Consider the following 16889-nt stretch of genomic DNA (forward strand, 5'->3'; position numbering starts at 1 on the left):
ACACACACACACACACAGACACACACACGCACACACACACACACACACACACACGGATGATCCCATCATTACAGGACATAATACTTCCTAAGGACGTAATTTCTATCTTTCTCTGTGAAAAAACAGAGTTCCTCCAGCAGTTCATTGTTTACTCAAGATTCCAACATCTGCATTTTGTGTTTGCCCATTGACTGTGGCATTTTGCTCAGTTTATTGGCTAGGATGCACAAGTTGCAAAAGAATGAATGAATTGAAATGAATTGCAAATTGGACGTAGCCCAAGAAACAAATTTCTGTGTAACTGTTCAGATTTTGCATAACTTCTTTAAGGTGAGTGGAAGAAAGTTTAGGGAAAGTGTCAGAGACTAGTTTTTTCACTCAGTGACATGGTTAGTGGAGTGGTTAGAGCAAGGCTATTACAGTACCAGCAACCCAGGTTCAAATCTGGTGCTGTCTGTTATGAGTTTTTATATTCTCCCCTTGTCTGCATGAGTTGCCTCTGGGTGCTCCAATTTCCTCCCTGTGATAGTACAGATTCTATCACCATTGTACATATGTACAGATGGTCGTGTAGGATGACTGTGATTGGCTGAGAGTGTAGCACCACCTACTGGCAGGTCTTAAAGGGTTGCTCCTAGCCAGACCAGGTCATTCTGGACTGGTCGACCTACTTATGATATGCTCCAGTCTTTTAGTTAATAGAAGCCTTGGTTTGGATCAAAAGCCTTTGGTTTGTTCGACGCGCATTACAATTTTATTAACTAAAATAAATTTTGAAGGGATGGAGCATATGCTACGGCTGGAATGCCTCGACTTCGACCCACAGTCAGCTACAGCCTCGAATGACTTTAAGCACTGGGTGAGATGCTTTGAAGCATACTTACAGCTCTCTGATCCTGCCGTGATAGAGGACAGCCATCGACTACTAATATTGATGACTATGGTGTCCCCGAGAGTCTACCAGATTGTCCAGGACGTGACCACTGAAGGTGCTGGAAGGGCTCTACAAGTGACCAGTGAACAGGGTCTATGCTCGGTACAAACTTTCTACAAGGAGGCAACAGCCAGGTGAGTCCTGTAAAGCTTATATTCAGGCACTAAGGGCAATGGGCAGGGACTGTGAATGCACAGACAGAACTGCTGCGGAGACCACAGATGATCTCATTCGGGATGCCTATGTGGCCGGGGTTTGACCGAATGAGGTGAGGCAGCATCTGCTAGAGTACATGAGAGAAAACCTAGAGGACGTGATCCAGATCACAGAGACGATGGAGGCTGCGGTCTTAAGTATGGACATGTACTGCCCGATGCAACCCCAAGTGTTATTTCTGAGGGAAGAACAAGCACAGCAGGTCCCAGTGCCTGGCGAGAAAAGCCAGGTGCCAGAAGTGCCTTAAAAACGGCCACTTCGCTGCAGTCTGTCACTCCAAAATGGCCACTGTCAGGTGCAACAGTGCCTTTAACCCAACCTCCCCCTATTCCTTCTCCCCCAGGTCATGTGCTTGAACAGAAGGACCAGCACCACCCCACCAGCTCAGGCCAGTCTGTCGACAACGTCATTGGGGAATTGAGCGAAGCAGCAGCCGCACCTGGCGACACGACTCTGGAGACCCCAATCCTGGTGCCACGGCAGTCATGCCGGATGGTCAGGCCCCCTGACCGGTACAGCCCTTAACCTCCATCCACCCTGGGGTCGGTTCTCAAAGAAGGGGTGAATGAGATAGTACAGATTCTATCACCAATATGTATATGTACAGATGGTAGTGTAGGATGACTGTGATTGACTGAGAGTGTAGCCACACCTACTGGCAGGTTTTAAAGGATTGCTCCTAGCCAGACCAGGTCATTCTGGACTGGTCGACCTACTTGTGATCTGCTCCAGTCTTTTAGTTAATAAAAGCCTTGGTTTGGATCAACAAATCTTTGGTTCTTTCGACACGCATTACACTCCCACCCTACAAAAATGTACAGGGGTTTAAGTTGATTGGTGTCTTTGGTGGCATAGGCTCGTGGAGCAGAAGGGGCTGTTACTATGCTCTAGGTCTAAATTTAATTTAAGACTGGTGGGTGCCTGGAATGCAATGCTGGGAATGTAGTAGAGGCTGGGACAATAGGAATATTCAAAGTACTCTTAGTACATTCAAAGTACATATAGACGCAAGCAAATAGATGTTATTGGCTAGTAACATGTTGTAATTTTTCACGTTCTCCACAGTTTATGATTTAGACATTAACTAGTCAGGAAAAGGATTGCTCAATTGAAATGCATTATAAGACAATGAGCCCAAAGTAATTTATTCCTCTCTGTAGCAGATAAATATAGTTTGAAGCAGACTATACCATAACACATTAATTTCCAAACTAATTTGCAAATCTGATTACTGATGGGGGCTCTTGCAATGACTTTACCCCACTGCCAATCCCCTTCATGCCAACCTCTCCCACTCTATCTCCAACCACCTCACATCACTATCTGATCCATTGAATCCACTGAGCATTCATGTCCATGTACAACAGATCATTTGATTTGTATTTAAATTTTAATGAAAAGTATAAAAGATCTTATGGATCACTATTACCAGGTTAAAATTACATTATCAGGATGTGGAAATGAATCCACATTTTTTGTGTTCTTTGAATGTTTCAAAATTCTATAAGTACCTGATATACTAGGTTCCCACTGCTCAATAACTCCCGTCTCTTGAGATTAGCCTGGATATATTCTGGGGATGAAACGTGGGTTGACATCCAGACTTGATGAATTTCATATTCCTCACTCCCCTTTCCTACAATAAAGAACACACATTATTGCCCTTGTGGTCAAAGTCGTGAGAACAAAAATCTGTTATTTATAACTTAAGTAAAGTCTGATCTATTAATATGCATTAAAAAATAGAAATTTGAAGAATAATGCAAAATCTGTTAACGTTCTATAGAGTACCCTCATTAAAAAAAAAGCTTCCAATTTTAAACAGAGGTCAGTAGGCATTCTGGATCAGAAGCCCTGGGAGTTCGCTGGAATCCTGAACATATTCAAATTAGAGGTCATAACTTTGCACTATCACCTACAAACCTCTGTGAAAAAGTTGTTCCTCTGGTTCCTTTTAAAATCATCCTCTTGTCCCATGAAATCTATGCCCTCTAATCTTAGACTCTCCACCCTGGGTAAAAGACTAGGATATTTCCCTTATCTGTGCCTCTCATTATTTTATGTATAGAACGTTACAGCAAGTACAGGCCCTTACCAACAAAATAATCAGCTCCAAAAACTAAACCTTCACTAACTCATGTCCATAACCCTTTATTTTCCTTGCATTCAAGAGCCTAAGTCATTTAAATATCCCTATTGTACCAGCCATCACAATGCATTGCAGGTACCCACAACTCTCTGGATAAAAAGCTTACCCCTGATGTTCCCTGTAAACTTTTCTCCCCCTCAGTTTATATAGATGTCCTCTGGAATTTTCTAGTCACCCCGGGAAAAGGACACTGGCTGTTCACTCTATCTATGCCTCTCATAATCTTGTAGACCTCTATTAAGTTGCCTCTCATCCTTCTACGGCCCTAGCTCTGGTAATCTTGCCTCATAAGGCTTTGTGGCTGAGCCAGTCATTGAAAAGCCATTATGAATGAACCAGAGTTGATAAGGAAGATGAAGGTAAAGGAACCTTTAGAACGTAGTGATCATATTATGATAGAATTCAACCTGTAGTTTGAGAGGGAGAAACTGAATTCAGAATTGTCAGTAGATCAATGGAATGAAGAGGACTACAGAGGTCTGAGGGAGGAGCTGGCCAAAGATGATTGAAAAGGCACACTAGCAGAGAAGGCAGCAGAGTGTACTAGCGGCTGGGGCTTCTGCAAAAAATAAGGAAGGCGCAGGACACGTTTTTTCAAAAAAAATGTCTGATATGCCATTAAAGAGACATAGGGCCCATTTATGGACTATTATCTTAACCTGTTCTGAAGCTTTAGTGCTGAGCATTTCCAGGTTGTCACTTTATTCCTATATATTTTAGAAAGTGAAAAATTACACAAATGCAACTGACAAGAAGTCAAAACGATAGCAAAAGCAAAAGAAAGGGGAGACAAGGAAGCAAAAATTAATAGGAAGATAAAGGATTGGGAAGCTTTTAAAAGTATACCAGAAGGTAACTAAGAATGTCATTAGGAAGGAAAATATGAACTTTGAAAGGAAGATAGCAAATAATATCAAAAGGGACAGCTTTTTAAATATATTTAAAAAAAGAGGCAAGGGTAGATATAGGAGAAATTATAATGGGAGACAAGGAACGAACTGAATGAGCATTTTGCTGTCAGGGAAGAGAGGTGAGTGCAGTCACGATCACCAGGGAGAAGGTGCTTGGGAATCCGAAAAGTTTAAGGGCAGATAAGTCTCTTGGACCAAATGGAATACACCCTTGGGTTCTGAAAGAAGTAGCTCTAGAGATTGTGGAGGCATTAGTAATAATCGTTCATGAACTAATCATTCTAATGCCCAGAAACAGAAGGATTTGAATTTTACAGCAAAGGAGGTAATTGATGTAATGAGTTCATTACAAAGTAGTAAGTCACTAGGAGAGGATTAAAAAATTGTAGATAATGTGGCAAAACTAATTAGTTTGATACATTTAGTTTAAAAGAGGGATGATTTGAGTGTTACAGTGGTTTTAGATGCAGAAAAAGCTTTTGATGGATTAGAATGGGATTTTCTTTTTAAAGTTTTGGACAAATTTTGGTTAGGGTCAATATTTATTGAATGGATTAAAATAATATACAAGAACCCTAGTGTGAAAATAGTGACTAATGGTTAAATCTCAGCAACTTTCCAGTTGACTAGATTAAGTAGACAAGGCTGTGAAGTCACTTACTTTATTTGTGTTAGCAATTGACCCCTTAGCTGAGCTAATAAGACAAGATTCAAGATAAAAGGGGTATTAAGGTAAATCAGGAAGAACATAAAATAATTTTTTTTGCAGATGATCTTTTCAACAATTTAAATTTAGATTAAAAGAATATTGAGAAGTATCTGATTATGAAATCAATTGGGAGTAAAAGTGAAATAAATGAGTAAATGAGGATTATGAAAAATGTAAAGGCATAATTGATTTTAGATGGCTAGATATGGGAAAAAAATATTTAGGTATTTGAGTGAAACTGGATTTTAAAAACATCTAAATTAAATTATTCTCCATTATTTAAAAGAATAAGAGAAAATTTGGAAAGATGGAATATGCTACTTTCTACTTTAATAGGTAGAGTAAATTGTGTTAAGATTAATGTTTTTCTTAAACTACAATATCTTTCTCAATCGATTCCTATAGCAATTCCTCAAAACTTTTAAAAGAATTAAATGCTTACATTAGGAAATTTTTGTGGAAAGGCAAAATGGTAAGGGTTTCCTTGGATAAATTAATGTGGAATTATGATTTAGGAGGTTTGCAGCTCCATAATTTTATGAATTATTATAAAGCAGCCCATCTTTGAATTCTTGTGGCCACGAGGACCAGAATGCTCAACAACGATTACTGAGTAAAAGTTAATTGGATATTGATGCTGCACATAAATAGCACCATAATTTAAATAAAATTCCAGCTTGGGTACATATAGAACTTAGTAAAATAGGGGAGCCAAACCCATAAGATTTTATTTATAAATGGAATTCAAGATTGTTAACAGAGAATAGAGGAACTCCCATATTCAAGTATTTAATTGAGTTTTGGAATAAGGTTAATAAAGAGATTGGGGGAGGAGGTTTATTGCCTAGAAAAGAACCATTATTTCAGAATAAGATCGATTCTGCTTTCCATGGGAAATAACTCTTTTAAAGATTTGTCAGTGTCAGGGAATTACGAAAATTGAGAATGTTTTTGAAACAGGGAAATTTATTTATTTTAATAGAATGAAGGAGAAGTTCAAGATACCTGAAAACACTAGATTTAGTTATTATCAGATTATGGAATTTTTATGTGAAAATTTGGTCAAGATCCATAATTGCCAGCAGAGACAGAATTAGAATTATTGTTATGTAATGGAGACAAAGATATTTATTTCAATGATGTATAGGTTAATACAAAAGAAAGCCCAAAAAATAGGGCTTAATAAATCTAGACAAAGATGGGAAGTAGATTTGACTAAACAAAAAGATGAACATGACTGGATTGAAATATGTAGAGAAAATACAAAAAGAACAATAAATGTGAGATATAGAATGGTACAATATAATTTTATTCATCAGTCATATTTGACGCCATAGAAGATTTTTTTTAAATTGAATCAGACCCTCTCAGATTTATGTTTTAGATATGGACAGGAAATTGGTAATTTTTGCATTCTACTTGGCAGTGTCCTATAGTTAAACCTTTTTGGTTAGAAATAGGTCATTTATTGGAATGAATAACAGGGATTAAATTCCCACAGGATCCAATGTTATTTTTATTGAGTGATATTGGAGGAGTTAAACCCAAGTTCAAATTGAATAGGTATGAAAGGATTGTTCAAATTGCTTTAGCAATAGCAAGATAATGTATTGCCGTAACTTGGATGTCTGATACAGATTTGGGTATAGAAAGAAGGCATGTTGAAGTTCAGAGTTGGATACCACTTGAGAAAATTACTTACAATTTAAGAGATAAATACTGTTTGTTTTGGAAGATATGGTGCTCATATTTACAAAGAATGGGTGTGAATATTTAAATGAAGCTCTTTCATTCCCTTTCTCCTTAAGGTCTCAGGTCTAATAGGGCCAAACTGGCCTGTTCTGTGCTGTAAGTGGTTATATGGTTATTAAATAGACACTCCCGTTGAGGGACTCTTCTCCCCTTCTTTTCTTTTAGTGGGGATGGGGGTATTTTCTTTTTTATATCAGCCACATGTATTTGTATTATTATTAACTATGTGAATTTTTTGTGGTTTTAAATTTATAATTAAAATTTATTTTTAAAAAAGAATCAATCATTCTGGCATGGTTTTGGAGGACTGGAAAAGTTCCAACAAAAGTCTGAGCAATGACTCAAGTGGCTCTGAAGAGGACAAGACAATGGAAGTGTAATGTATGTTAATAATGTGACAAACAGCAATTCAGAAATCTTGATTCCCATTAACAACAAATCAGTTCAGATGTTGGGCTAACAGAATACTTGTTAGCCCCACATCAGTAGTTGGGAAATTGTTCGAGTTGATTGTCAAGGATGAGGTTATGGAATGCCTGGAGGTGCATGACAAGAGAGGCCAAAACCAGCATGGTATCCTTCAGGGAAAATTTTCCCTAACAAACCTACTGCAATTTTTTGAGGAAACCACAAGCAAGTTAGACAAAGGACATGCAGTGGATGATGTATAGTTGAGCTTTCAAAGCACTTTTGACCAAGTGCCCCACATGAGACTGGTTAACAAGATGAAAGCCCATGAAATTACAGAAAAGCGTGGGTAGAGCTAATAGAATAAAGGGATCCTATTCTGGTTGGAACCAATGGGGTTCCACAGAGGTCAGTGTGGGGCATTTCTTTTTATGTTGTATGTTAATGATTTGGATGATGGAATAAATGGCTTGATGGAAAAGTTTGTGGATAAGTAGTGATGGGGAAACTGAAGACTGCAGAGAGACTTGGATAAGGAGAATGGGCAAAGAAGTGGCAGATGAAATACATTGTTGGAAGGTGGATGGTCGTGGACTTGGGTAGAAAGGAATAAAAGGACAGACTATGATTTGGATGGGGAGAAAATTCAAAATTCAGAGGTGCAAACAGATATGGAAGTCCTCGTGCAGGATACGCCAAAGGTTCACCTCCAGGTTGAGTCGGTGGCATGGCTCCTGGTGCTGAAACCTCTGTGTGCACCAAAGGTTCCAGTTTCATGGGGGATTATGGGTAACAAAGTCAGCCATTCCTCAGAAAAGTGTCAAATGGTCCTGAACGCCAAAGTTGTTCAACCTCCAAGATGTGTTGGCACCAGCAACGAGAAATTTAAACTTTCATGTGCGTCTGCTCATTGAAGTAGGCTATTGAGAGGCCGTGCATGACAGCTCTGGTATTTGCTCTGGGTCTGGCTGCCAGTGTTTGGCTGGCAGGGAGGGTGGGGGGGCACCCCTGCTAGTGGTGGGGAGGGCTGAGCAGGGCAGAGGGTGTTGAGTGGTGGGGTGGGTGCTGAATGGTTGGGGGATACTTAGCGGTTTGTGGGGGTGGGTGCTGAGCAGGACACCATTGCTGCTGGGCCGCCTGTGCCCAGCAGCAGTTAGGTGGTGGCCCTTGATGACAATGTCATCTGCCTGCCCCTTGATAACCGCTCATCAGTTTCCTATTCATAGATCCATAGTAGGGCCTTTACCTCAGCCCTGACACTAGGGTTGGGGAGGATTGCTCAAGGCGTATCGAATGCTGCATTCATGGAGGTAAGTGGAGAGAGGTAGAGGCTGATAATATCTGCCTTTACACTCACTCTCTTCTCCACCATGGAAAGGCCTACTGAGTCGTGGCTGAAAGATGACCGCAGCTGGGAACTAAAATCCATGGATACACAGTGTATTGGAAGGACAGGAAGAAAGACAGAGAGGGTGGGTTGGATCTTCTGGTTTCTGTTTGGCTTTTTGCCATCCTCCATGCAGAGGCCGACTCTGAAAAGACCTAGTGATGGTCACAATGTCATTCCTGCCAACTTCCAGCTGGATTACTAGATCATCAACCTTATTTCTTAAACTGCGGGCAATTAAATACAATACCTTCAGTGTGGTCTTCATTGCCCTTTTCAATTTTGTTTCTGAAGTACCCCAATTTAAATTCTTTATCTTACACTTGCAATTTTGCCCTATTTACTGCCTGTCCTTCCTCGCAATTTCCTCACAATATCTTCTGCCCTAATCACTGCCCTCTCATTCTGGTTCCTGTTACTGTGCCAAATTAGTTTAACCCCCCCCGCCGCCACAAACAGCTTAGGCAAAGCTGTCTGCCAGGATATTAATTCCCACCCCAATCAGATGAAGACCTTTTTGTACAGGTTATATCTTTACCAGAGGAGATCCCAATGATCCGCAAATCTGAACCCCTGCTGCCACACCAACTCTTCAGCCACACATTCATCTGCTATAGCCATCACTGGCGCGTGGTACATCCAGACACTATCTTCTAAACAAAAATAAATTGTGCTCCTACTGTGCGTATGCACTATGTAACTGGAAAACTCAGTCTGGTTGTAAGCGATCCACAGTTTCCCCATTTTACGTGTAGACGAATGTGACATTTTCAATCCAAAATATGCAAAGGATTAATGATATTTTTCAAATAAATGTTAGTTTTCAAAATAATGTCAATAAATAGGAAACCGTAAGACTGTTGCAAAGATGATTAAAGATCAATACATTATCAACAAACCCCTTCAGATTTCTGATTTCAGCTCTCTTTTTTATGGTCCCGGGCCATGAAGCTGAGATGACCACCTCTGCGCATGGAAACATGATGTTTAAACTAAAATAACCCTGCCCAAGTGAACAAATTCAATGTTGCATCTTTATTTTTAATTCATTGGACATGCTGAAGTGATTGTAACATTTAGACTCAATGTTTCCACTAACCAGTGTTGACAGTAAGGTAGATAACAAAGCGATAGAAATCGCCCTTGTCCAGGTAAATAATGGAGGGAAAAGTATCAGATGGCAAGACGCTGTACATCTTTCGATAATCATTTGTTTCCACATAGAGTCCAGCCATGGAGAGTTTGTTACTGGCCAGAAAGAAGTAGTAATGCTGAAATGGCAAGATTAAGTAGCCTGACGTTAAGAACTCAATCTTCATTAAGATACTATATGTGGAAGAGTCAGAAAATGCATAATACGAATGCGCTACAAAATAATAAACTGAATATTAAGATGACGCTGCAACTCATGGGAGCAGCATTTATATAAACCAAACCAGAGAACCAGTGGAGGATCAGCATCTACTCTCATGAAATTTGGTGTTTTGCCACAGCATCATATTGCAAATTAGGACCATCTTATGATTATTGCTAATTAATAAGAAAGTAGAAATAATAGTGAGCAAAATGTGAGGCAACATCCACGGGTCATTGATCATTCGGGAACCTGAGGGCGGAGAGGAAGAAGCTGTCCTTGTGCCGCTGGGAGCTCATCTTTAAGCTCCTCGACCTTTTTCCCCAATGGCAGCAGAGTGAAGAGGGCCTGGCCTGGGGGGTGCAGGGCCCTGAAGAGTGTTAGAGAGAGAGGCAAAGGAGAAAAAGTGCACAGTTCCATGGAAGTAGCAACTCGGATGGACAGGCAGGTGAAAGAGGCGTTTGGGCAGGGTAGTGAAATGAAATTTGGACCTGTTTTTATAATGCCTTGTTAAGTCTCTCCAATGAGGGGTCACAACAAGAAGTCCTCAAAGGATGTTAATACATTGGCAAAGTTCATTGGGTTGAAATCTGAATGGGCCTGCATAAATCAAAGAATTGAGTAGAGGAGTTGGGATGTAAAGTTGTACAAGACATTGGTGGGGCTAAATTTGGAGGATTGTGTGCCGTTTTGGTCACCTAACTACAGGAAAGATCTCAATAAAATTAAGAGTGCAGAGAAAATGTACTAGGAGGCTGCCTGGACTTCAGGAATTGAGTTTCATGGAAAGGTTAAACAGGTTAGGACTTTACTCCCTGGGGCGTAGATGAGGGGAGATTTGATAGAGGTATTTGAAATTATGAGGGGTATAGAAGAGGAAATGCAAGATAACTTTTCCTACTGAGGTTAGGTGAGATACTAACCAGAGGACATGCATTAAGGGTGAAAGGGGAGAAGTTTTGGGGGAACTTCTTCGTCCAGAGTGTGATGGGGGTGTGGAATGAGCTGCTAGCTGAAGTGGTGAATGCAGGCTCAATTTTAATATTAAGAAAAATTTGGATAGGCACATGGATGGAAGGGGTATGGATGAGGTTTGAGTCTTACCAGAATAATCATTTGGTACAGACTAGAAGGGCCAAAGGGCCTGTTTCTGTGTTGTTATATTCTATGGCTCTCATGTGTGGCATTCTCTTTGCTTCACCATGGTTCCAGCTTCTCAGTTTGCATCGTACCCTTTTTAACCTGTCTATAGTTCACAACTTCTCCCACTGATTTAATGTATCTATGTTTAATTGTAACATTCCTGTTTCCATCAACATTCTGGTTGCATCTGAACAATTTGACATGGTAAAAAGCCTCAGGACAGGGCAGAACAGACCTCAGACACATCACTAACTTCCTGCAAATTGAAGTGAATATTCATTGACCCACGATCTTCCATTTGGTAACATATTTCCAATCAAGATCAAGAGATTGCCAGCTTTCCACACTCTTTCACCACTGTCGATGATCAAGTGCAAAAACATAACAGGGCATTTTGGATATTCAGTACACCATTGGCATTTTCTTGTCTATTATATTCATGGTATCTAAAAAGAAATGTAATGTTTCTATTGCAGTTTTCACTAGATTGCAATGCTCATACAAGAATTTTTCACATGCTTTAGTAACAATTCATCTTAATTTTTGTTAAAACACAAGTTTTTAAACAGAGAATTCTGAAGAATAATCGCAAACTACTATTAAACAGAAGGGGGTTAGCCAATGAGGAGAGATCGAGTCATCTGGGACTGTACTCAACTTGAAGAATGAGAGGGAATCTTGTAGAAACATCTAAAATTATGAAAGGCATAGATAGAGCAAGTTGTTCCTTTTGGTGGGGGTGACTAGAACTAGGGGACAAAGTCTCAAGATTCAGAGTAGTAGATTTAGGTCGATGAGGAGGAACTGCTTTTCCCAGAGGCTAATGAATCTGTGGAATTCACTGCCGTTAGAAGCAGTGGAGGCTACTTCAGAGAATAGATTTAAAATAAGGTTGGATAGATTTTTACATAGTAGATGAATGAAGAGATATGGGGAAAAGGGCAAGTAGGTGGAGATGAGCATATCATTGATCAGCCATGAACTGAATGAATGGCGAAGCAGGATCGAGGGCCAGATGGCCAACTCCTGCTCCTATTTCTTATGTTCTAAACATTCCAGAGTTTATCAGTGGTTCCATAATTATTACTGTAATTCTGAAATGTTTTTATAACTGTTACATTGTACATCATACCTGAGCTTTCCGTGAATTTTTCCACCATCTCCATGTCGGATCATAAATAGGATTAGCATAGGGCTGGAAGGAAAGTAAAAAAATAAGCCAGGAGGTAACTCTCTGTGTTACTTCTCTGGAACGATTTACTTTACAACATGGAACTATCCATGGGATTGCCAATACTTCCTTCAAGTACTTCTGCAGGTGAACAGTGAAATTCCCAATGTGGAGTGTTCAGACATGTTGATCAATGTTCACATTGCCTTATAATGTTATTATATTTTCTTGTGAGATTGAAGGCGGTCCATTTGGTTCATGCCAGCTCACAGAACAACACCCCACCCCCCTCCGCATCCACTTTCCTACAACCCATTTTATCATGCATAGCCATTAACCCTCTCCACTTGCTGCCCACTCTGATTCTTCCACCTCCCAGGTACAATATGGGCAGTTGGCAGTGGCCAATCTCAGGCAACTGCACTACCTGATGCAGGACTGCGCAGCAGCTGAATGACTGTTGGGTTTTGTTTGCCTTACAGTGCGTGGCAAGGTCCTGCACTTGAACAGAAGAGAATTACAAATATTTACTCCATCGTTTACAAATTCAGCATGGGATTTTGTTACCTCATTGAAGCCCTGGTGAATGATGAACTGAGATTTTGGGGTCCAAGTCCTCGGGACCCTCAAAGCTGCTGATCAGTTGACAGTGCTGTTAAGAAGGCACATTTGGTGGGTTTCGTCTTCATTAACTGTGGGACTGAGCTCAAGAGCTGTGAGCTATTGTTATGCAAGACTTTGGTTAGATCCCACTTGGAATATCTGGTCACCTCACTACAGGAAGGATTGGAGAGCAGAGGTTGAGTAAATTTGTCTTTTCTCCTTGGAGTGATGGGTGAAGGGTGAGGCTTTTTTCTTGGGCTGAAATGGCTAACGTGAGGGGGCTTAGTTTGAAGGTGCTTGGGGTGGGGAGTGGAAGAGGTAATATTTTCACACAGAATGGAATGTGCATGGAATACACTGCCAGCAATGTTGGTGGAAGTAGGTACAACAGGATCTTTTAAGAGACTGTTAAATAGGTACATTGGGCTGAGAAATACGGAGGGTTAGGCAGTGGGGAAATTCTCGGCAGTCAGAGTAGGTTATTATGTTGGCACAGCACTGTACTATACTGTAGATTTCTATTTTCTATGTTCAATTGAGTCACTTCTGTGGGCCAATGACAACTATGGACAGGATGAATGGGAAGCTGCATGACCCAACACACCATTACCCAACACCCCACTACCCGAACCTATGGGAAATCTACCCCCAGTTTTTGGCTATAACTAAACAGATGTCCACCAGTTTGCTCCAAAAGGTCATATACAAATAAGACAACCCTGAGAGAATTCTCCAAACCATATCTTGGAAATTCTGGTGTGTATTAATGTTGAGAATAATGATTGTTGAATCCCTCTGGAACAGATTGTGGAGGAGATTCAAAAGCTTGTTCACTGTCTCTGCAGCCATTTCTTTTGTGACCCTTGGGTTTTGGCTATCATGACTTGGTGAATTAACTGCAATTAGTCCCATTAGTTTTATAGACCTTGTTCTTGTTATAAGAAACGTTACACATTTTTCCATTCTATTGGAAACAAATGCATTGATTATCTTTGGGACAGCAGACTAAAGTCAGCCGGTCATACAGGATCCACTGAAAGCAAAGGGCAGTCGACATCTCAGGCCTGAGATCTTCAACAGGTGTGTGGAAAATCAGATAGACACCCATATAAAGTGGGGAGGAGAAGGGAAGGAGGGCATTAACATTGGTGCAACAACACCTTATATTCCATTTTGGCAGTCTCCAACCAGTTGGTATCAATATCAACGCCCAGTTTCCAATATCCCTCCTCTCCCCATTCTCTCACTGCCCCTCATCCCTCTGGCTCCTTAGCTCCTTCTCTTCCCCCATTCTCGGCCCTTTTTCCCCACGCCCTGTGCCCTCTCAGCTCCTTCCCTCTCCCAACTGCATTCACCTATCACCTACTAGGTTCTGCTTCTCCCTCTTCCCTTGCCCCCACATTTTCAGTACATCCATCCAAAGAGGGCTCACGGCTAAAATGTCAACTGCTTATTGCTTTCCATGGACCTGCTGAGTTTCTTTAGCTCTTCTGTGTACTGCACTGGACCTCAGTATCTGCAGAGTTCTTGTTTCCCTCCATTATTTCTGAGGCACTTGTAGTTCCTCCACGGGGTTTGGTAACATGAAGGACAGACAGAGAGATTATAGATCAGAGGGAGTCAAGTATGTTGTTCATACCATGCATTGCACAGAAAGACCATAGCATTTCTCCAGGACCATGGAGCAGATTTACATAAATATAAGTTAATATAGAAGCTAAAATATTAAGATATATTCTGTAAAAGTCCACGGTATTCTATCCACATCTGTTCTGGCAACTCAGGAACCCGATGGCTTGGGAGAAAAAATCTGGACATAAGGGCCCAATGCTACGGTACCTTATACCAGATGCAGAAGGGAGAACAGTTTACATGAGGGGCGTGTGGAGTCCTTCACAATATTTATTGCCTTTCGTCTGCATTGAGTGTTGTAGATGTCCTTCATGATCGGAAGAGACCCCCCCCCCCAATGATCTTTTCAGCTGACTTCACTATCCTCTACAGGGTCTTGCAGTCCAAGGTGGTACAGCTGTCAAACTAGGTGGTGATGCAGTTGCACAGGATGCTCTCGATACATCCTTTATGGAATGTAGTGAGGATGGAGGGTAGGAGATGGACTTTCCTGAGGCGCTGCTGGACTTTCTTGGCTATGGAGCTGGTGTGGAGCCTTGGAGTCAGAATAAGTTATTTGCCCGTTTCTTGGCACATTGTTGTGTGGTCCATTAGAAAAGGATTATTTTGGGCAAATCACCAACTGAGGTTTTCAAGGAGATGTTAAGTACCTTATTATAAAAAGGATGACATGGTTAGTGTAGCGGTTAGCGCAACACTATTATAGCGACAGGGGTTAGAATCCCATGCTATCTGTAAGGAGTTTGTATGTTTCCGGTTTCTTCCTGCCTTTCAAAAACATACCATAGTTATACGACAATTGGGTCTCACAGGCTCATGGGCCAAAAGGGCATGTTACTGCACTGTATGTCTAAATTTAAATTTAAAATTTAAACAATAAATTTAAATTTAAATAAAGCTTCTTTGCATCGTTTTTTAAAAAGAAAAAGTGCATGTCCTTCTAGTCCTTTTCTAGTTGAGTGGGCAATATCAAACTGGCATGAACGGAAAACCACTTCCTGTGCATATATGATGGTTTCTGACAGCTTAGTATTAATATCTGTACAGAACCATTTTGCTCATGCAAATATAAAAATTTCTGGCAGATTTTTTTTGTATGTTCAAAGGACTGTAAGAGTATCTGCATTATATTTTAATGGGGTTCATTGGCTGTGAAAGTTATTGGATTGGGCTAATTTCATGCTCACAGTATCGAGAGAAACTTGGTAACAGGGGCTGGGAATAATTGAGGACTGGAAAGAAGGGTTGGGGGTGGGGGGAAGAAAATGTGTGAGAACATGGGTGGATCAGAAGGAGAGAGAAATGAACACAGAGTTACCTGAAATTGGAAAATGTAATCATTCAGGAGTGAACTATTCAGTGGAATACGAGATATGGCTCTTCAAGTTTGCATTTGGCCTCACCCTGGTAGTGTAGATAAATGCAGACAGACAGGTCAGTGTGAGAATGCAGAAAGGAATTGAATGGCAATGGAATCTGGAGCACAGGGTGCTCACTGTGGACATGAGTACAGGATCTTGGGCAAAGCAATTGTCAGGCTCAGGGTAGGCATCCCTCAAGGAAGCAGAGCAGCAGCTGAATGGAGTTAAACAGAACAGTCTGCAGATGGTGTGATTGCCGTGCAATCCACAAACTCACCATTTGAGTTTCTCCAGCACATTTGTGTATTGCTTTTTGTTATAGATGGAGAATTTAGGTTAAAAAGGGCTTAAGTTAAAATGTGATGATTAATCATAAAAGGGGAAGCCAGAATAGACAGGGAGCTTACCATAAAAGTTCAGCTAGACAATGTTATAACAAACAGAGATTTTCATGGTCACAGAGAGACATGTAGGAGCCAAAGATTGATAAAAAGAGTGAGAAACAGAATTTAGTGTGTGTAGAGTTCGTAGTGTACGTGACAAACATGATAATTACAAATGCAAGTGTACTTAGGATGATTTTACAAAAACTAACCAATTAAAACAGTGTTAAAAAGAAGGGGAAGGACAAACAAAAAAAGGTTTAAAAATCAATGCACTGTATGTATCAGGGCTTGACTTGGCGAGAAGCCAGTTGAGTCCAACTCTGCAGACTTGTAAATAAAGCTTGTCGTGTTATCAATTTTAAAGAGACTCGTGTGAGAATTTGTACTTCTGACACTTTTCAACAAATTAGCTGAGGCACTTCCACATACAATGTGCACCTCTGACATTTTTTCCTGGCTCAATCCTGCACCAACTGCTATCAGGGCATGCACTTCCAACTTCACCTTTTTTAACTGAAAACAGAGATGTAAGGGGTAACCTCTGAACGTGGTAGGGAAAAAAAAAGCAAGGAACACACTTCAGTTCGTGTTTTCAGGTGTAAACCATCATGGTGTTATTATTAACAAGTTAACTTTTTTTGATAAGGTTTTTACAGACTGTCCAAATGTGTTCATGCTCAAAGAAGAACATATCCAGCACGAAAAGGATAACAATTAATTTCTCAGCATTAGAAGCAGCTTTTTGAGTGAAGTTGGGAAACAGTTTTACACAT

General features: G+C 40.5%; 1 protein-coding gene across 8 annotated transcripts in view; it reads right to left on the minus strand.

The window, feature by feature from the left end:
* Positions 1–16889, minus strand: part of LOC138747881 (cation channel sperm-associated auxiliary subunit gamma-like) — a 196406-nt gene that overhangs the window by 104208 nt on the left and 75309 nt on the right. For all 8 annotated transcript variants that reach the window (XR_011347709.1, XR_011347711.1, XR_011347707.1 and 5 more), the window contains 3 exons: positions 12096–12158; positions 9566–9737; positions 2662–2786 (listed from right to left, as the gene is read on the minus strand). Coding sequence is in view for 1 of the 8 variants with exons in the window: in XM_069907478.1 (XP_069763579.1) it covers positions 2662–2786; positions 9566–9737; positions 12096–12158 (360 nt within the window). In the remaining 7 variants the exon portion in view is untranslated. The remainder of the gene's footprint in view (positions 1–2661; positions 2787–9565; positions 9738–12095; positions 12159–16889) is intronic.

The sequence above is a fragment of the Narcine bancroftii genome, chromosome 13, assembly GCF_036971445.1.
Source record: "Narcine bancroftii isolate sNarBan1 chromosome 13, sNarBan1.hap1, whole genome shotgun sequence".
Taxonomy (NCBI): Eukaryota; Metazoa; Chordata; class Chondrichthyes; order Torpediniformes; family Narcinidae; genus Narcine; species Narcine bancroftii.